This window comes from Vidua macroura, chromosome Z (genome assembly GCF_024509145.1).
Source record: "Vidua macroura isolate BioBank_ID:100142 chromosome Z, ASM2450914v1, whole genome shotgun sequence".
NCBI lineage: Eukaryota > Metazoa > Chordata > Aves > Passeriformes > Viduidae > Vidua > Vidua macroura.
The window spans coordinates 74555626-74571141 of NC_071611.1; the positions used below are offsets into that span (position 1 = coordinate 74555626).

The following is a 15516-nucleotide window of genomic DNA, read 5'->3' on the forward strand; positions in this document are numbered from 1 at the left end:
TAGATTGTGTCAGGTTTGGCTGCAAAATAATTAGTCTTTCTGGTTTTTGTTTGTTTGGGATTTTTTAAAGATTTTAAGTGCTGTAAGACTTCTTAGCTGTTGAAATATGATGCAAGGATCACTGGTGAGCCAATTCTTCAAGACCAAGTTAATGAAAGAGCACAAGATTTAGTTCTCTTTTCAGTTCCTTGATTATTTGAAAAAAAAAAAAAAAAGGAATTCCAGTATGTAGGGGTTTAAGCATTATAGTAAATTTGTAAGCAGACAGCTGTTGGCTGCTGTGATCATTAATGTTGCCATGAAGTAAGTTATGTATTTATACACATTTAGGGAAGTAAGACTGATGTCAAATTCTATTGAGAGATATTTGTTTAATAAATTAACTGCAGTGAAAATGGGCATTTCTTGCTCTACTGCACACTCCTGGATACACTGATCCATTGATAGTTCCCCAGACCTTTGGCTGCTGATGCGGGTGATTGCCTCTGCCCCATTTCTGGAACCTCTCCTATCATCTACTGACACATCATTCCTTACTTCTCTGTCTTTTCCACTTCCCTTACTTCAGTTCTTATTGATTTTTGAGACATCAAGGAAAAAGCCTTTTGATCAGTTCTGTCCTTGTAAAACAACCTCTCTCAGGTGCTCACTTGCCACAGTGCAGAACTTGGTCTTTGTCTCTACAAATCCATTTCCCACATCACTGCTGAACTGAACTGAGCCGCAACCCTTCAGTGCCCTCAAGGCATCCAGAGAGTTCAGCAACGACTCCAGGACGAAGGCTGGGAAGAGCGTGATTCCCAACAGGGTCAGATATGCCCCAGGTCTTCCCACAGCTTTCTCCACTACTCCTCACTCCTAAACCGAGAAACTCTAGTTTCCAGGGTGAGCAAATGACAGAGGACAGGAGGGAGAGTTGAATGATCCTGTGCTAGCAGATCTTTCTGTGTCTACAACATGTTATCAAGGCAGCATGAAAACTGCAGGGATCCCATGTCTTGTGAGCTTAGGAGTAGACTGAAGGCAGAAGGATTTCATCCCCGTCATTCATGTGCTTGTGTCTTTGCTGAAACGGGAACTGATGTGCTCCCTAGGGAGATTAATTTATCCAGAATGTAATTTCCTACTAGAATACTGTTTCACTGAAATATTTTGATGAAAACAAAACCTATGTTGCAGAAATTTTCTGGAGCACAGAACACATGTACCTATCGCAGTCATAAGTAGCTTGCAGCAAAAGGTTTTGAGGTTACTTCCTAGTCACAGTCTACAAAAAGACCATTTATCTTGACATGTGCCCCCACTTTTTTTGACCAAAGTGGTATTTTGTTAACAGAAATACAGCTTCAAATAACATACTTTGGCAAAAAAATAGTGGGACTATTCAATATCTTTGTTTACATGTATATACAAGAAATGAGGAAATGAACTTCTAACTTTCTGTATCCAAAATGTGGATCCTTATGTAAGATCCAGGAATAGGAACCTGTCTGCGTAGGAGAGCAGTTTAGGATATTTTTGGAAAAAGGGGCAAATCTGTTCTCATTTCTACTAATCATCATCATCACAAAAAAGTACACTTTTCAGAACAGTTTTACAAGGTGGTTGAGCATTTATAAAGGTGAAAAATTATTAGGAAGCTTCTCAAAAGAGGCATTAATATTCTATCTAAAAACTAATATTCTCTCTAAAGTATTTTTAATCCTAGATTGAAAAAAAATTCTTTTGAATATACTGTTGTAAGAGTTTTCAAACAGCTCTACTTGCTAAGAATTCCACAGCAAAGGCTGCACAAGACTTATATTTCTAGATGGAGCTTTAAATCATAGATCTGTGATGAGAAGTGGATCTAAACAAACTAATGTGAAGAGGGTAATACACTGACTTCAGACACAAGATTTTGATGAGAATTTAACCTAGCAATTTCCTAGCTAAACCATTACTCTGTTAGCAGCAGATGCAGTTTGCTGTACACAGTGATGTTTTATATAACATTAATTTGAACTCACATTATATGTCTGTTACTTAAAATCTTAAAAATCTTTTTACAATGAAGGTCAGTAAACAAAGATGGTCTTTATCTGAAGCCAACTGAAACATGGTATAATCTCTCCTTTGACACCATCAGGCATTGCTTTTAATCATAGTGCCCATAAAGATCTTCAGTCTGAATACCTAAGCAGTGGCAGCAATTAGAATACCTAACTCTCCCATCTATCTTACAGCAACATCAAAAAATATGTGTTTTGTAAGTTGCATTATAGAAAATAAATTATGTTTTTAATTTCATTTCCCAAAAAAAAAAAAAAAAAAAAAAAAAAAAAAAAAAAAAAATAGAAAAAGTAGGTTTACATAGGAAATTACTTCTATTTAGCCCTTATATTACCTGGGCATGCTTTATATAGGCTAGGCACGGATTCAGATCTGAGTATACCTGCATCTTAGTAGCTTGGTATACGTGTGCAAAGTCACGTTATGTGAGTGCCTGGTGGCCAAGCCAGCTCCACCCTGGTCCCGTGTCCCAGCTTGCCCTTTGTTGTCCCAGGGAAGTGTCTGATACCCTGGGCTGATCTGGCTGCCATGGCTGGGTGGTCCTGGCTGCCAGGCCCTGCTCTGACTTCCCAGGCAGCCCCTGCAACTTCTGGCTCCCCAGCCCCTCGAGATTGTCATTGTAATACTGATACAGCAAACCATGGATTGGGATCTGACCTGAGCTGCAGAGATTCAGGTGATGAGAAATTATAAGTTAAATTGTATTATAAATTCCCTACCGTGCTAGTTACAGATTGTACTATGTTGACTCTGCTTGTAGAAATCCTGTGCCATTCTAATAATAAATTCTCTTCTGTATCAATCATAACATCCTGTTAAGAAAACAAAGTTTGAATTGTACCTATGGTTTAGTGCTATCCTCACTCTGCCAATATCCCCAAGAGAACCCATCTGTGCTGGGTGACAGTGTCACTCGGATAACCCTGACATGTCTATTAACCAGAACCTCATGGAGCAACAGGGAACTTTTTAGCAAGTGTGTGAAAAGGGCTGGATGTAGTATTTAGGACATTGAAAGAGATGGTATTCTGGACAGTTGGGCTCTGGATGCTGAGAAAGTTCTGCATTGCACACCCTGGCTACCTTGCTCAAAGGAATGTTACTAAATTAAAACTTCTGCTTGCAAATTAACTTACTGTTTTGTTAGTGGGTTTTGAAAGAGATTAATTGAAAATGCTAGGGCTGAATGTTATCTAGAAGGAAGTTCTTCCATTTTTTTGGTCAGTTGATTTTGGTCATTTGGCATCTTTTTATGCAGTGACTTAAGCAGTTTTCTACTGCAAAACCACTTCTAGGTAAATTTGGAGAGGTTTACAGTGCTTTTCTTTTTCTATTGTTCAACATCTGATTTGAGGTAGACTTGACTTTCAGAGATGACAAGAACTTAGGTGTGCTGTTGATTTGGTGAAAACTCCGGAAAGTCCAGCATCTCTGGAAATCAGGTGTCTCTTGCTCATCTTTCAGAGATGTCTGATTTTGGGTATATCAATGTTGGAGATTAAGTGCAGCTAGTAGTGCTACAGCATTGTTATTAACGTTGGCATTGACTGTCTTGTATATGCTTATTTGAATTTAGAAATCAGGGCATTATGGAAAAATTTATATTGTGCAATATAAATTATATTGAAAAACAAAAGATTTATTTAACTTACATAAGAAGAGAAATATACCCAATGGTTTGACAGTTAAAACCCCCAGTCTTAAACAGAAAACATACAAACTTTTAAATATTTATTTTGAGAAATATCAAATCTATTTTGCTACTCACAGCAGTACAGAACTCTCACTCCTTGCCCTCCTTCCTTGTTCTCTTCACAACTTTCTAGGCACCACATACCCCTCCCACCAGGGATGCTTCAGGCGGAATTGTACTTTCTGCTGCACAGCATAGTTTGTCTTTTAAATGTGGGGGTTTTGCCATCTGAAATTCACATTTTTTGCTTTGTTATCAGGGAAAGTCAGAAACCATTGCACCAGGTTTTCTTGGGACTGGTACAAATGCAAAAAAAAGTTAACTACAGCTGATGCCCAGAAGGAAAAGATAGCAGGAAAAAAATGAATTCAACCAAACCAAAAATTGTTCACAATGAGCAGGGAGAAGATAAGGAATGGGTGAATTTCTGATCCAGAAAGAAAGCTAGTGTGTGCAGCATGCATCTAAGATGAGAACAAAAGATAAAGTGTTATCTAGATTAGACAAGAAGTGGGAGATTAGTTTAAAAATTGTGAGAACTGGCCAACTGTGAGGCTTAGCAGATAGCATCTGAAAGGATAGGTGCAATATTTTCTGCTTTAAATGCCTTGGAAGAGTATGGAAGTGTGTTGGCTCCATACTACAGTGCCCTGGTCATCCAGCAAGAACTAATGTGAGCGATGTAATTTGGAAATCTGCAGAGACTGAGACCATATGAGACCAGTGAGTGTATGCATGCTTAACTTGCAAGCAGTTTCAGTTAATAAAATGCCAGAGGAACTCTTTACCTTGTAATGACTTACGTAATCAAGGTACAATAAATATTAACAATTAGAACTGTTGCCATCAGTTAATGTACTTTAAAGGCACTGTGCAACAAGTGTAATAACTTTGCTGGATTTATATATTCATTAATCCCTGACAGCAACAAGAAAGATCAAGATGTTTTGTGGCATGAACTGGATATCTTCAAAGACTTCATTAATAGGAAAGGAGTAATACCTGATGCTATGAGGGAAACTCATATGTCCTTAATATCAAGGTCTTTTTTTTTCAAACACAGAAATAGGTTAGGAAAAAACTTAGTTCACCCAAATTAATCGTGTGACATGATGGAGTAAGAAACATAATGTGTTATGTAAACTGAAATGCTGTTGTAGACTGTTTCAGAATAGCTGTTTCCAGTTAGAGATAACACAGATTGGTGCTGGTGCTGTCACTTCTTTTCACAGGGGACATGAGGCCATAATGAGCCAAGCAAGATCCTGCACAGCATGGCAGCAAAGACATTTCCTCACTGTGGCCTTGGCACTCCAGGGCAGCCCAAAAAGGGCCGAGGAGTCCTGTGTGTAACCAGGAGGGATGACTGACATCACTGTGGGTCCCAGCATTCCCCAGTCCCTTGCTGGCCATTCAGTGCACACTGGGGACGCTGGGCATGTGTGGAACATGGGGATGGGGTGCACAAAATTCAAGGGGGGCCCCAAAGTGGAAGGAGTGGAAGCCAAAGTCGCTGGGTGGAGACCCCCAAAAGGGAGGTGCGATATCTCTAAATGGAGGGAGGAACCCACAAAATTGAGGCAACGCCCCAAAAAAACCACATGAAGCTGTTCTCTCCCTCCATTGTTTACCAACAAGAACTATCTACCAACTCTGATTTCAGCAAATAGTTTCAAGTGTTTTAGCTGAAAGTCATTCTGAGCAAACTTTGTAGAAGTGATCACAGAATCACAGAGCGTTCTGTGTTGGAAGGGATCCACCGAGTCCAATTCTGAAGGGAATGGCTTGCTGGCAGGGTCAGCACCAAAGACACCCACACCAACTTAAGGAAGAAGTGTCATTTCCTGTAGGGCAAAGCAGCAAAGAAGTACAGAAGGATAAGCTAAGCAATGCACCCGATTATTGCTACAAAAGATTGCCTGTAGGGATGAAGAAAGACACATCACCAGTTACCCTAATACTTGACCATTGTCCTGACACACACGTCAGCTGGGGATGCCCTGTCACACCAAAGGATTGGAGAAGCACTCCCAGTAACGGGGAATTCCTATGTGGTTCACCCACCCTCAGGCCAGGCTGCCAACTTTGCTGTGAGAAGGCCCAGATTTTATACTGTTGAATAAACAAGCTACCATAACTTCTAGTGCGGGCACATCTGGTTTCATCCTCCTCTTGGGCAGGGCTCAGGGAGGAACCAAGGGAGTTTGCTTTGACCCTCTACCTTCAAACACAGCCAGATGGAGATGTGATAAATGAAGATGATTTGTGCTAATAATTGTAACTATATTGATATTTTAGAAAATATTTGTTAAAAAGTAATAGGGGAAAGGGATATGTCATTAGCATCACAAAACAGATGTTCGCAGATGTTCATAAGATCCAGGATAGAGTATTGAGATATTTTAGCACAAACGGCCTTGGGAAGGACAAAGTTGGGAAAACCTCCAAGAGTGGAATCGACATTGAGACAAATAATAGTCCAGGCAACTTCTTCTTAGGCAAGAACAGCCTTGAAGACAAAGCAGTTGATATAATTCCAGATAGAGAACCCAAAACACGAACATAATGCTTACTTATGTAACACCAAGCTCCATGTGCATGCGCAACCTGCCAGGTTATTCAGAGGACAGCCAGGAAGACCATCGGCCTTCATCCAAGAAGATCCCTGAAGAGTCCAGAAGACCCCCCAGCAACAACGGGAACATGCGCTGTGTAATATGGTGACGTAGACTTCAAGAATCAAAACTGGGAGGAGATTTACAGGAACTATTGATGAATATGTATTAGCATACAGTATAAAAGTTGTGCTTGGATTCTTTTGCCTTTTGTACGTGCGGCAGGGTGAGAGGTCCTCCCTGTCCCCCGCTTGGTTTTGCTTATGCTTTATCAGAACCACTGCCAAATTTCTCTTAGTAACTACTTCATTATATTTGACGTTATTATTATTTTATATTTTTTATACCTCCATTAAAATTGCTGCTAAAGTTTAAATCTTGCAGTTTATTGAACTTGACATATGGCACCTCATTCATGACACCAGGAAGAGGCACGCAGGGCCGGGCTGCTGCCTCCTGCAGCTACAAGGGCCTCCTGGCAGCCTGCCTCTGCCGAGGCTCAGGCTGCTCCGGGCTCTGCCGGGGCTCTGCTGCGGCTCCAGCCCGGGCAAGGCCGGGCCCGCTCTCACCTCACAGTCGCTGACAGCTCTGCACCGCAGGAGACCTTTCAGAGCACCCTCTCTGATCTTGCTGCTTTCTCAGCTGAGCAAGGCTCTCCTCCAGCCAAAGACATTGCACTTAGGGATACAAATCCAAGTGGCAAGCGCCCAAGTACTCTCGAGTCACAGCTGAAGGCCTGCATCAGCACAGGATGGTTTGGCTTCCCCACTCCCCCTTTGGTTTTTCCTGCAGATGCCATTGCCATTTCTGCCTCAACTAGAAGTGCCCCAGATGTGCCAAAAGGGACCAGTGGGCTGTATTCCAAAGGCAGTGTGGTCTGGAGAGGATGAATGAAGAAGAGCCTTCTCCACTTACAAACCATACCAAAGAAGCCATAAGCGTGTCTTAGCACCAATCAAAAACACCTGGCAATTCAGAAGGAAATGTTGAGTTTTCTGAAGGGGTCAGAAGGAGGGGAATCTTCCAAATGAGTTGATGCTTCAGAAACTTTATTTAATTCCAATCCTACTCTATAAACCTATACTACAAAACTACTCAACAATCCTACTCTAGAGTCCTACTCTACAATCCTACTCTAACTTGGTTATGGAGATAATATCTTGATTGTTACATTCTTGTCTTCTTCTTCTCCTTCTTCGCTGAGTTGATGAGTGGTACCAGGGTGGACGCTGGCTTGGCTGATGTCACAAATGGATGCTATCCACAGGAAAAAAAAAAAAACAACAAAGAACAGTGAACCATGACTTTCCAAGCTCAGTGCTTCACAGACTCAATCAGGATTCCTCTGGTACTTAGAAAGACCCAGAAAGAGGAGTGACGGGGACATCTGCTCCCCTGATATACTGTGCTGGACCTTGCCATCACAGGCAAACCTGGCCCAGAATCCCACTTATCCCTTTATTCTGGTTTCTCCATCTAGCTGGGATTTTTGCCCTGCCAGTGCTCTAGAAATGGTGCTTTCTGTCCCTGGGGTTTCTTCCTTTCAGGAAACTCCAATGACCCACATAGGTCCCTGTCTTTGAGAGACAGGCACCGTGCTAATTTCCACAGGGAGACAGAGCAGTGTCTACCTTTCCATGCCCTGCCCCTCCTGTGCTGGATGGCACCTTCCTTCCCAGCAGGGCCAGCCGAGTGGCGCTGGCTGCTGCAGTTCCCTCTCTGCCACACAGCCTGGCAGTAAGCCTGGGCCAGTTCCCCTCTGCCTGAGCGTGCCAGGCAGCAGATGGGGCTGGGACAAGTCCCTCTCAGCTGCCCCTGTCTGCGTGCCAGAAACCTCTAAGGGTGGGGTGGGGGGCAGAAACCAGGGCCCCTCAGAGGCTCACAGTGAGCCCCCCACAGCCCCTCCTGCCCACAGCCAAATCTCTCCAGACTGCTCTGCCAGGACTGGCTTCCTTGGGTTCCAGAAACAGCCAGAAAACAGAGCACTTGTCCTCTCAGGAAATGCAGAGAGAGGTGGAGTTATTCAGCTTTGTGAAGAACAGGCCCCAGGGAGACTTTATTGCCACTTTCCAAGACTTCAGAGTGGCTTTGAAGAAAATGGGGGACATCTTTTTTATCAGGGCCAGTTAACAATAGAATGCGGGCAAATATTTTTAAACAAAATGGGGATCAAGAGTAGGTCTAAGGAAGAACTTGTTTACTCGGAGCATGGTGCAACACCAGCACAGCTTGTCCCAAGAGCTTGTAGGTGCCCCATGCCTGCAGGTATTCCAGGTCAGGTGGGAAAGGGCTCTGAGCAACCTGATCTCTTTGAAGATGTCCCTGCTCATTGCAGGACACTTGGACCAGATGACCTTCACAGGGCCCTGCCAGCCCAGCCCAGTCTAGGATTCTTCACTGTTTTCATTTGAACAGCACCAAGAGTGGAGGTGAGGAGGAACGGGGGCTCATCTGATGCCTTGGACCTCACTGGAGGAGGAGCCCATCCCTCAGACACTCTTTCACCTGCAGCCCCTTTGCATTTTACCTGCAGGAGCTCCTTGGCTGACCAGCGCCGTGCCTCGTTTGTCTGCAGGCAGCAGCTCAGGAAGTCACGAAGGCAAGGCGAGAATCGGTTGGGCTGCTGCAGCTTTGGTGTCCCTCGTATGTCTATCAGGAGTTGAGGCTGGGGAAAAAGGAAACATAAGGCTCCAGCTGCTTCTTTCCCATCTGTAACTGCTCTCTCAGATCCCATTGTTTAAGCTCCACTCTGCAGAAACTGCCCTGAAGAGACCCAGAGATGACTTTCCTTTACCAACCAAAAACCCAAACCCCGATGCAGCCACAGCTTTTCCAGCATTCAGCAGATCTTGCCTTGGCAGCTGATTTCATTGACTGACCTAGTTAGTGGGAACTACATCAGCAAAAGCATGTTTTGCTTCTCTGAGGATTTGCACCAGCCTGACAGGCTATTTGGAAGGGGGAGTTTATTCTATCCATACTATTTCCAAGGATTATTACATGAAAGGAATCTTTGCAGTGCTTGTTGGTCCCTTTAGCACAGCTTCCATGAAACAAAAATCATCAAGTTTTTTTTTTTTTTTTCTCCTCTTGAAAAAAATGCAGATGCAGAATCCATCTAAAATAGACAGAAATAACAATGGAAGGAGGCCTGGGAGTCTCCATGAAAATGCCCACCACAATAGTGACAGCTCTGTGCTGGTGGCACTGAAATAGATGGTGACCAAAGAGACTTTGTTACTTTCTTCTTCAACCCAGAGGAAAAATTCCTTCGCTTTTCCCACACCCCCAAAGGTCACAAAGAGGGTTTTATCCTGTCTCTCTGCAGCTGAGCTCAGCCACTGGACATGGTGGGGAGCTGGAGTCCTCACTGTCCTTAGAACTGTGCAAGCCAGGGGTGGCCCTGCTCCTGTGGTAAAGGAACACAGCACCGGCGTCAACCGCCCACGTTGGATCCCAGCCCCGGGCACCTGGCTGCAAGCTCATCAACTTGTTAAAGTACCCAGAAACAGCCAAGAGTTTAGTGTACAATTCTAACTGCAGTCGGAGAAAAACACATCCTAAACTTATCCAGGCCACCCACACGCCTGACTGAACAATGTACAGATGATTTGAAAGCCTGAAAGTTTTGAAGACCCACAGGATTGGGAAAAGATGCTACAGTTTGGAGGAAAATTGATGTGCTGTGGTAAATGAAGGGAAAAGCAAGCAGAACTTGCTTGGGCATTGCTTTGGTGGTTTTTCCTCCTTTTTCTTTTTATTCTTTTTCTTTTTCTTTTTTTCTTTCTTTTTTTCCCTTTCCTTTTTTTCTTATTTTCTCTTCCTTTTCCTCTTCCTTTCCATTTTTCTCTTACTTTTTCTTTTTTTCTTTTCCCTTTTCTCTTCCTCTTCCTTTTCCATTTTCTTTTTTTCTTTTTTCTTTTTCTCTAAAATTGAAACTAGGAAGATTCAATCTCCATTTTGAAGGATATTTATCACACATCCAACCATTCCACTGAAAAATTCCTTTTCTTCAGAGACAGAGCTCCAACATTGTTCAAAAAGCAAGTGAAAAATGTCAGGCATGGCTGGAGGCCAAAATGGCAGGTTTCTGAACTGGTTAGGTTTCTGAACTGCCACTTCCCTTCTGATGCAACCAAATCGACAGCAGATGCTGATGTGCTGCAGGGACATTTTCAGAAGGGGACCTTGGTGGAAGTGGTGCCAGCAGATGGCAATGGGATTTTGTCCAATGGCACACTGACCATGGGACAGGTGAGAAAGACAAGCAGGATCAGTGAGTATTTGCACCTTACCAAAACAGGAGTTTCATTCCAGTAAGGAACTTCTCGTTCCACCATTTCGATGCCCACGATTCCAAAAGACCATATGTCCACTTTGGGGCCACATGGTTGACCTGTCACCACTTCAGGCGCCATCCACCCAGTAGTGCCGGCCACTGAGCTCCGTCGACTCTGCTCAGGGGTGAGCTGAGCAAAGAGGCCAGAGTCAGCTGTGGAGAAAAAAACAAACCATGAAAGCCAGCTCAAGTTAGGAAATCAAGCCAAAGAATTCCCCACTCTCAGTCTAAGAATGTGCTGTTGAGTCTCCTGGAGAACTGTCCACGCTCTGTTTCCTCAGGGCTTTAGACAAGGAAATATGGAATTGGCCACTTCAAAAAAAAAAAAGCCTCATTGTTTAGACTACCTCCAGCCTTTTATTTTTCTGAAGCTTTAGATTTGCAGCTCCCTCCCTCTGGAAGGGACACACACAGAGCAACGCCACTCTTGAGTCCTTGTTCCTTGTCATACTTCTGTGCAGGTTGCAAGTGTGCCCACAGTTTGTGGCAGGGTTCCCTGCAATGCCACCAGCACCATTTTTGGGGAGCTGGCAGTCACTCAAAGCAGCCCCACAGCCCACGTCCCTGGAATGCTGCACCTGACCAAGAATACACTGACCCAGCTTGACAGAGCCGTCGGTTCTGAGAAGGATGTTGCTGCTCTTCACATCTCGGTGGATCACGAGGTTCGAGTGAAGAAAATCCAGGCCTTGCAGGCACTGAGAGAGAAAACAGAAACAGGAGGGCAAAAATTAGCGATGTGATTTCATTACACAAGAAAGGAAACAGCTCTAAAAGATTGCCTCTGCAGGGGAATGGCGAGTAATGGAGGAGCACAGTGCCATTGTGAGGAAGAGCTTGCTGCTCCACCACTTGCAGAGCAGGACCTTTCTAAGGAAAGGCATGTCAGCTTTTGAAAGAGCAACAGCACCTGCTGTTGTTGTAGACTGTCCCCTGCAAACCAGCCAGCATGGCTGCTGCTGCTGTGGATGTGCTTTCTCCATGCAGAGGACAAGTGAGGGTTTTGCCAAGGAAGAAAAAGTCCCTCCCTTTGGTGTGAAGTGGATCACTTTGGGGTGGGAGGCTGCATGACAAAGGTTTTGTTGCTGGCGTCAGCACAGACTTGGAAGTATCACAACAGTCACCTTCCTGAAGCAAAGAGCATTTTGGCTGCACTACTGTCCTTTTCAGTTGAGGACTGAGAGAAATGAGTCTTTTTTCTTTGCTGATCATTTCAAATGCTCCCACCAGCACCTTTGTTTTTACAGGCAAGGAATGCAGTGCAGACAGGCTGGAGATAAAAGTTTAGGGAGGCAAGGTGGAGAACAGCAAATACAAATACAAGAGACAGAGCGAGAATACAACAGTAGGAGATATGAGTACAAGAACTAACTGCTGTGAGTGCAGGGGCACTGGCAGGCATTTCACTTGAGAGGCTTTTACTTGCCCATAGCATACCAGCAACACAGAAACAAAGCTTGGCACATGAAATCACTCCAGGTTGGAGCCCTGTTTCCCAGACAATCCTGCCCAAGCCCTGGGCAGCACAGGTGGGATTGCTGACCTCCCGACTGATGGCTGCCATCTCGTCTTCAGACAGGTAGGTCTCGCTGATGACATCGCTCAGAGTGCCTCCGTCCATGTACTCCATGGCCAGCCAGAGCTGCCCATCCACAAGGTAGCTGAAAGAAGGAAACAAGAGCATGGAGATAGACATGCATGGCTAGGTTGTTTTCTTGATTGATTCTTGTTTCCAAGTCCCTTTGTGACTAGGACAGAATAAAAGGAATAGACATTCCCTCTAGGCTGTGCATTGTTTGCAATCTGTCTCAAGAAGAAAGGCACAGCTGTGAAAAAAGGAGATGTCTTCAATTGCCAGCAAGTAAAAACTGCAGGTTAGGAACAGATCAAAAACCTGTCAAATTGTGTGTTTCTGGAAATAAGCACCTAGTCTTCCTGGCATGCAAAGCAATGGAAAAGAGGGGATGCAATCCAAGGGAAATCCATGTTAGTTTATCTGGACGTAAGAGGACTCTTGAAAAAAATCAAGCCCCAAAACAATGTGGTGGCTGTGAACTTACAGGCTATTGATTTAGTAAGATATGAGTGATGCAGGTTTTTGAATAATTTTAGAACTCTGTGTACCGGGGAAGACTCATGCAGACAAGATGCACTCTCTTCCCATCCACTGGAGATGAGCAGAGCAATAATAATTAACCAATAATTACAGCTCTATTTTCTGCCAGTGAACAAAGTGGAATTTTACCATGCATGTTTGCAATATGTAAACAAACATTCACAACAACTCACCTGTCTAAATAGTTGACCAGATTGGGATTCATATTTGTCTTCATGACCATGAGTTCATTGACTCTTAGTTCCTTCTTCCTCAGTTCTTGGAGATTTATTTTCTTTATGGCCACCTAAAATGACATTGAAAATCAGTAACTTGAGAAGTTGGCGGCACAAGACCGCAAGGCACATGGAGCGAGTGCTTTTGCAATGCCACAGCCGAGCTGTGCCAAACTGCCTTGTGACTGGGCATTGCAGTAATTAGGAACTGACATTGCAACAGCCCATTTCTCTGCTCCCTTGGAGGCCACTTACAGGACACGTGGCCACTGAGGTTTTGCCTTGTCCACTTGGTAACTGTGGTGTCTCAACTATCACCCACAAAGCTCTGAGCACACTCCCTGCTGCTTTGTCTGGGATTCAGAAGAAGTAATCCATGCCTTAATACTCTGTGGATACATCTCGGGCTATGGGCAGGACTTAGGGCTTTTAGGGACGCCGTGCAGATCTCTCCCTACGTGCAGTTCTCCAGTGCAGCACTGCAGGTGGCTAAGGAACTACCAGTAACTTTCAGATGCATTTGCTGGCAAGCAGAAGTGAGAATTCAGGACTCTGAAGCCATAGCCCCAAAGAGCAGTGAGATGCTCAAAGGCACCACCTTTGTTTTAGCAATGGGGAGCAAATGAGCACATCCTTCTCTGAAAGGAACTGCTGCCCTCCTTGCCTTCCTTCTGGCAGCTGAGAAGGACAAAGACTGTCCCAAATGTATTTTGCAGGCTGGTAGCAGTCTGTGCTTCTTGTGCCTTTTCAGCACAGCTCTACTCAAAGCTCCAGCCACAGCTGCTCACACCAGAGGACCTGCGGGAGATGTTGACATTTACCTGCCCTCCTGTGGCATTGTCAAGTGCTCTGCAAACATCTCCAAAAGTCCTAGAAACAAAAAAGCAGCAAAGAAAGGAGAAGACATTCAGATCTTGCAGTGAAAGCCAGCCCACAGAGGAGATCTCTGCTGCAAATGCCTAAAACCTGCCGGATGCAGGCGGGCTCTGCCCGAAGGCAGATGATGCATTTTCCTCTCAAGTGCATGGGCACTGGGCCTGTCCCTGAAGTGTTGCTGTTTACTGCCTCAGCTCCTAAGGAGATCTCCTTCTTTCACCTTGGGTTTCAGGTTCTAAACTGTGCAGTTTTTATCCTGACCATGGAGTATTTCCTTCTGCAATCTCTTGGAAAGAAATGTTCCTGAGAACTGTTATCTGACAGCTATCAGGGAGTAGGTTGCTCTTTCAGGCAAGCACGTTTCTTCCCCTTTTATTAGTGTGGCTGTATGATTTGGAGATATACAAAAATGCTCAGGAAATTAACACAGAACTGTCCCACACTTGAGAGACAAGGAAATCTTCCAGGTCCTGTTCCTTGCTGCAGGCAAGAACTTGGCAGCATGGAGGTGTGTCTGACAATGCCTTCTTGGGCACACTCACAAATTCGGAGCAGCACTGAGAGATGGGACAATCTATCCCCAGTGTCTGAACATGGGGATAGATGTCTGTTTGCAGCTGTTCTGACTTCACACTGCATAGATATTCCACCAGAAAAACACCTGGCCCATGGTTATATAGAAGTGACTGTGGTTGGACTCACCCTCTGCCAATATATTCCAGTTCCGTGTATTTCATCACGGGATTTTCCATGTTCACTATTGTCCCTGAGGGAAACAAAATGCAAGATGCTCACTTTAAAGCAGATATCCCAGCTTCCAGGAGATTCAAAAGGCAGACCCAGAGCCTGGAGCTTTGAACCCTTTGTGTTCGGCTGGGTAACAACAACAACCAGGCAGACAGCTCTGCAGCACAGGGGGCCAGCACAGAGACTGCTTTTCTACAGCAGTTCCTGTGGGGAAATGTCTCTAAATGTCCCTGGGACACCAAACTCAGGAAAAACATTTGGTACAGCTATGCTGACACCTGCACACAATAGACTGTCCCTCAGACAAGAAATACAGCAGACGTACTCCGTAGCTCCAGGGAGTCATCCTTGATCTCCTGTTGCTGAGCAGCAGCTGGGTCAGCACTGGAGATGAACAAACCGCCCCGGCTCCGCTTCTCAGGGTGGAGAGCAAAGGCTCGTTTAGACCATGCTGCTGCAGCAGCAGGTTTGGTGACAAAGCCCTTGTAGATCTGGGACAAGAAATGAGTTTATGTTCAGAAAGGTGGCTGGCAGAGATTAGCCTGAGATTCCATTTCAAATGCAAGCCCTTAGGAAGGTGCTGTCAGCAACATGCAGGGCTCTTAAGTGGGTTTTTTCTGATGTCCACTTCTCAGACTGGATGGGTCAAAACCAAAGGCTAGTTCTACTTGAGTGGATGGCCAGATTCATGGTCCATTTTCATGGATTTTCTGAAGGATCACTGCCACAATGACCATTCTACTTCCACTCAAGGATTCCTTTCCCCCTCCAAGGGCTTCAGACACACGTGCAGCTCCTTGTTCAAGTGTTCGTCCTCCCCCCACTGTGTCTTCTTTTCCTGCACCATCTTCAGGTCATGCCCA

The 15516-nt window shown here is 44.6% G+C and overlaps 1 protein-coding gene across 3 annotated transcripts; it reads right to left on the reverse strand.

Moving 5' to 3' along the window:
- Positions 1-7392: 7392 nt before the first annotated feature.
- Positions 7393-14657, reverse strand: LOC128821828 (serine/threonine-protein kinase PAK 3-like). Of its 3 annotated transcripts, XM_054003159.1 has the most exons (8): positions 14609-14657; positions 13852-13900; positions 12989-13101; positions 12243-12360; positions 11298-11397; positions 10656-10852; positions 8888-9025; positions 7393-7617 (listed from the first exon to the last, which is right to left on the reverse strand). In XM_054003159.1, the coding sequence occupies exons 1-8, from the start codon at positions 14641-14643 to the stop codon at positions 7528-7530; spliced, it is 840 nt and encodes a 279-aa protein (XP_053859134.1). In that variant the 5' UTR covers positions 14644-14657; the 3' UTR covers positions 7393-7527. The 3 variants fall into 3 exon arrangements, with proteins under 3 accessions (XP_053859134.1, XP_053859135.1, XP_053859136.1); XM_054003160.1 differs by lacking the exons at positions 7393-7617; positions 8888-9025 and adding an exon at positions 10193-10521; XM_054003161.1 differs by lacking the exons at positions 7393-7617; positions 8888-9025 and adding an exon at positions 10431-10547.
- Between the last annotated feature and the right edge of the window lie 859 nt (positions 14658-15516).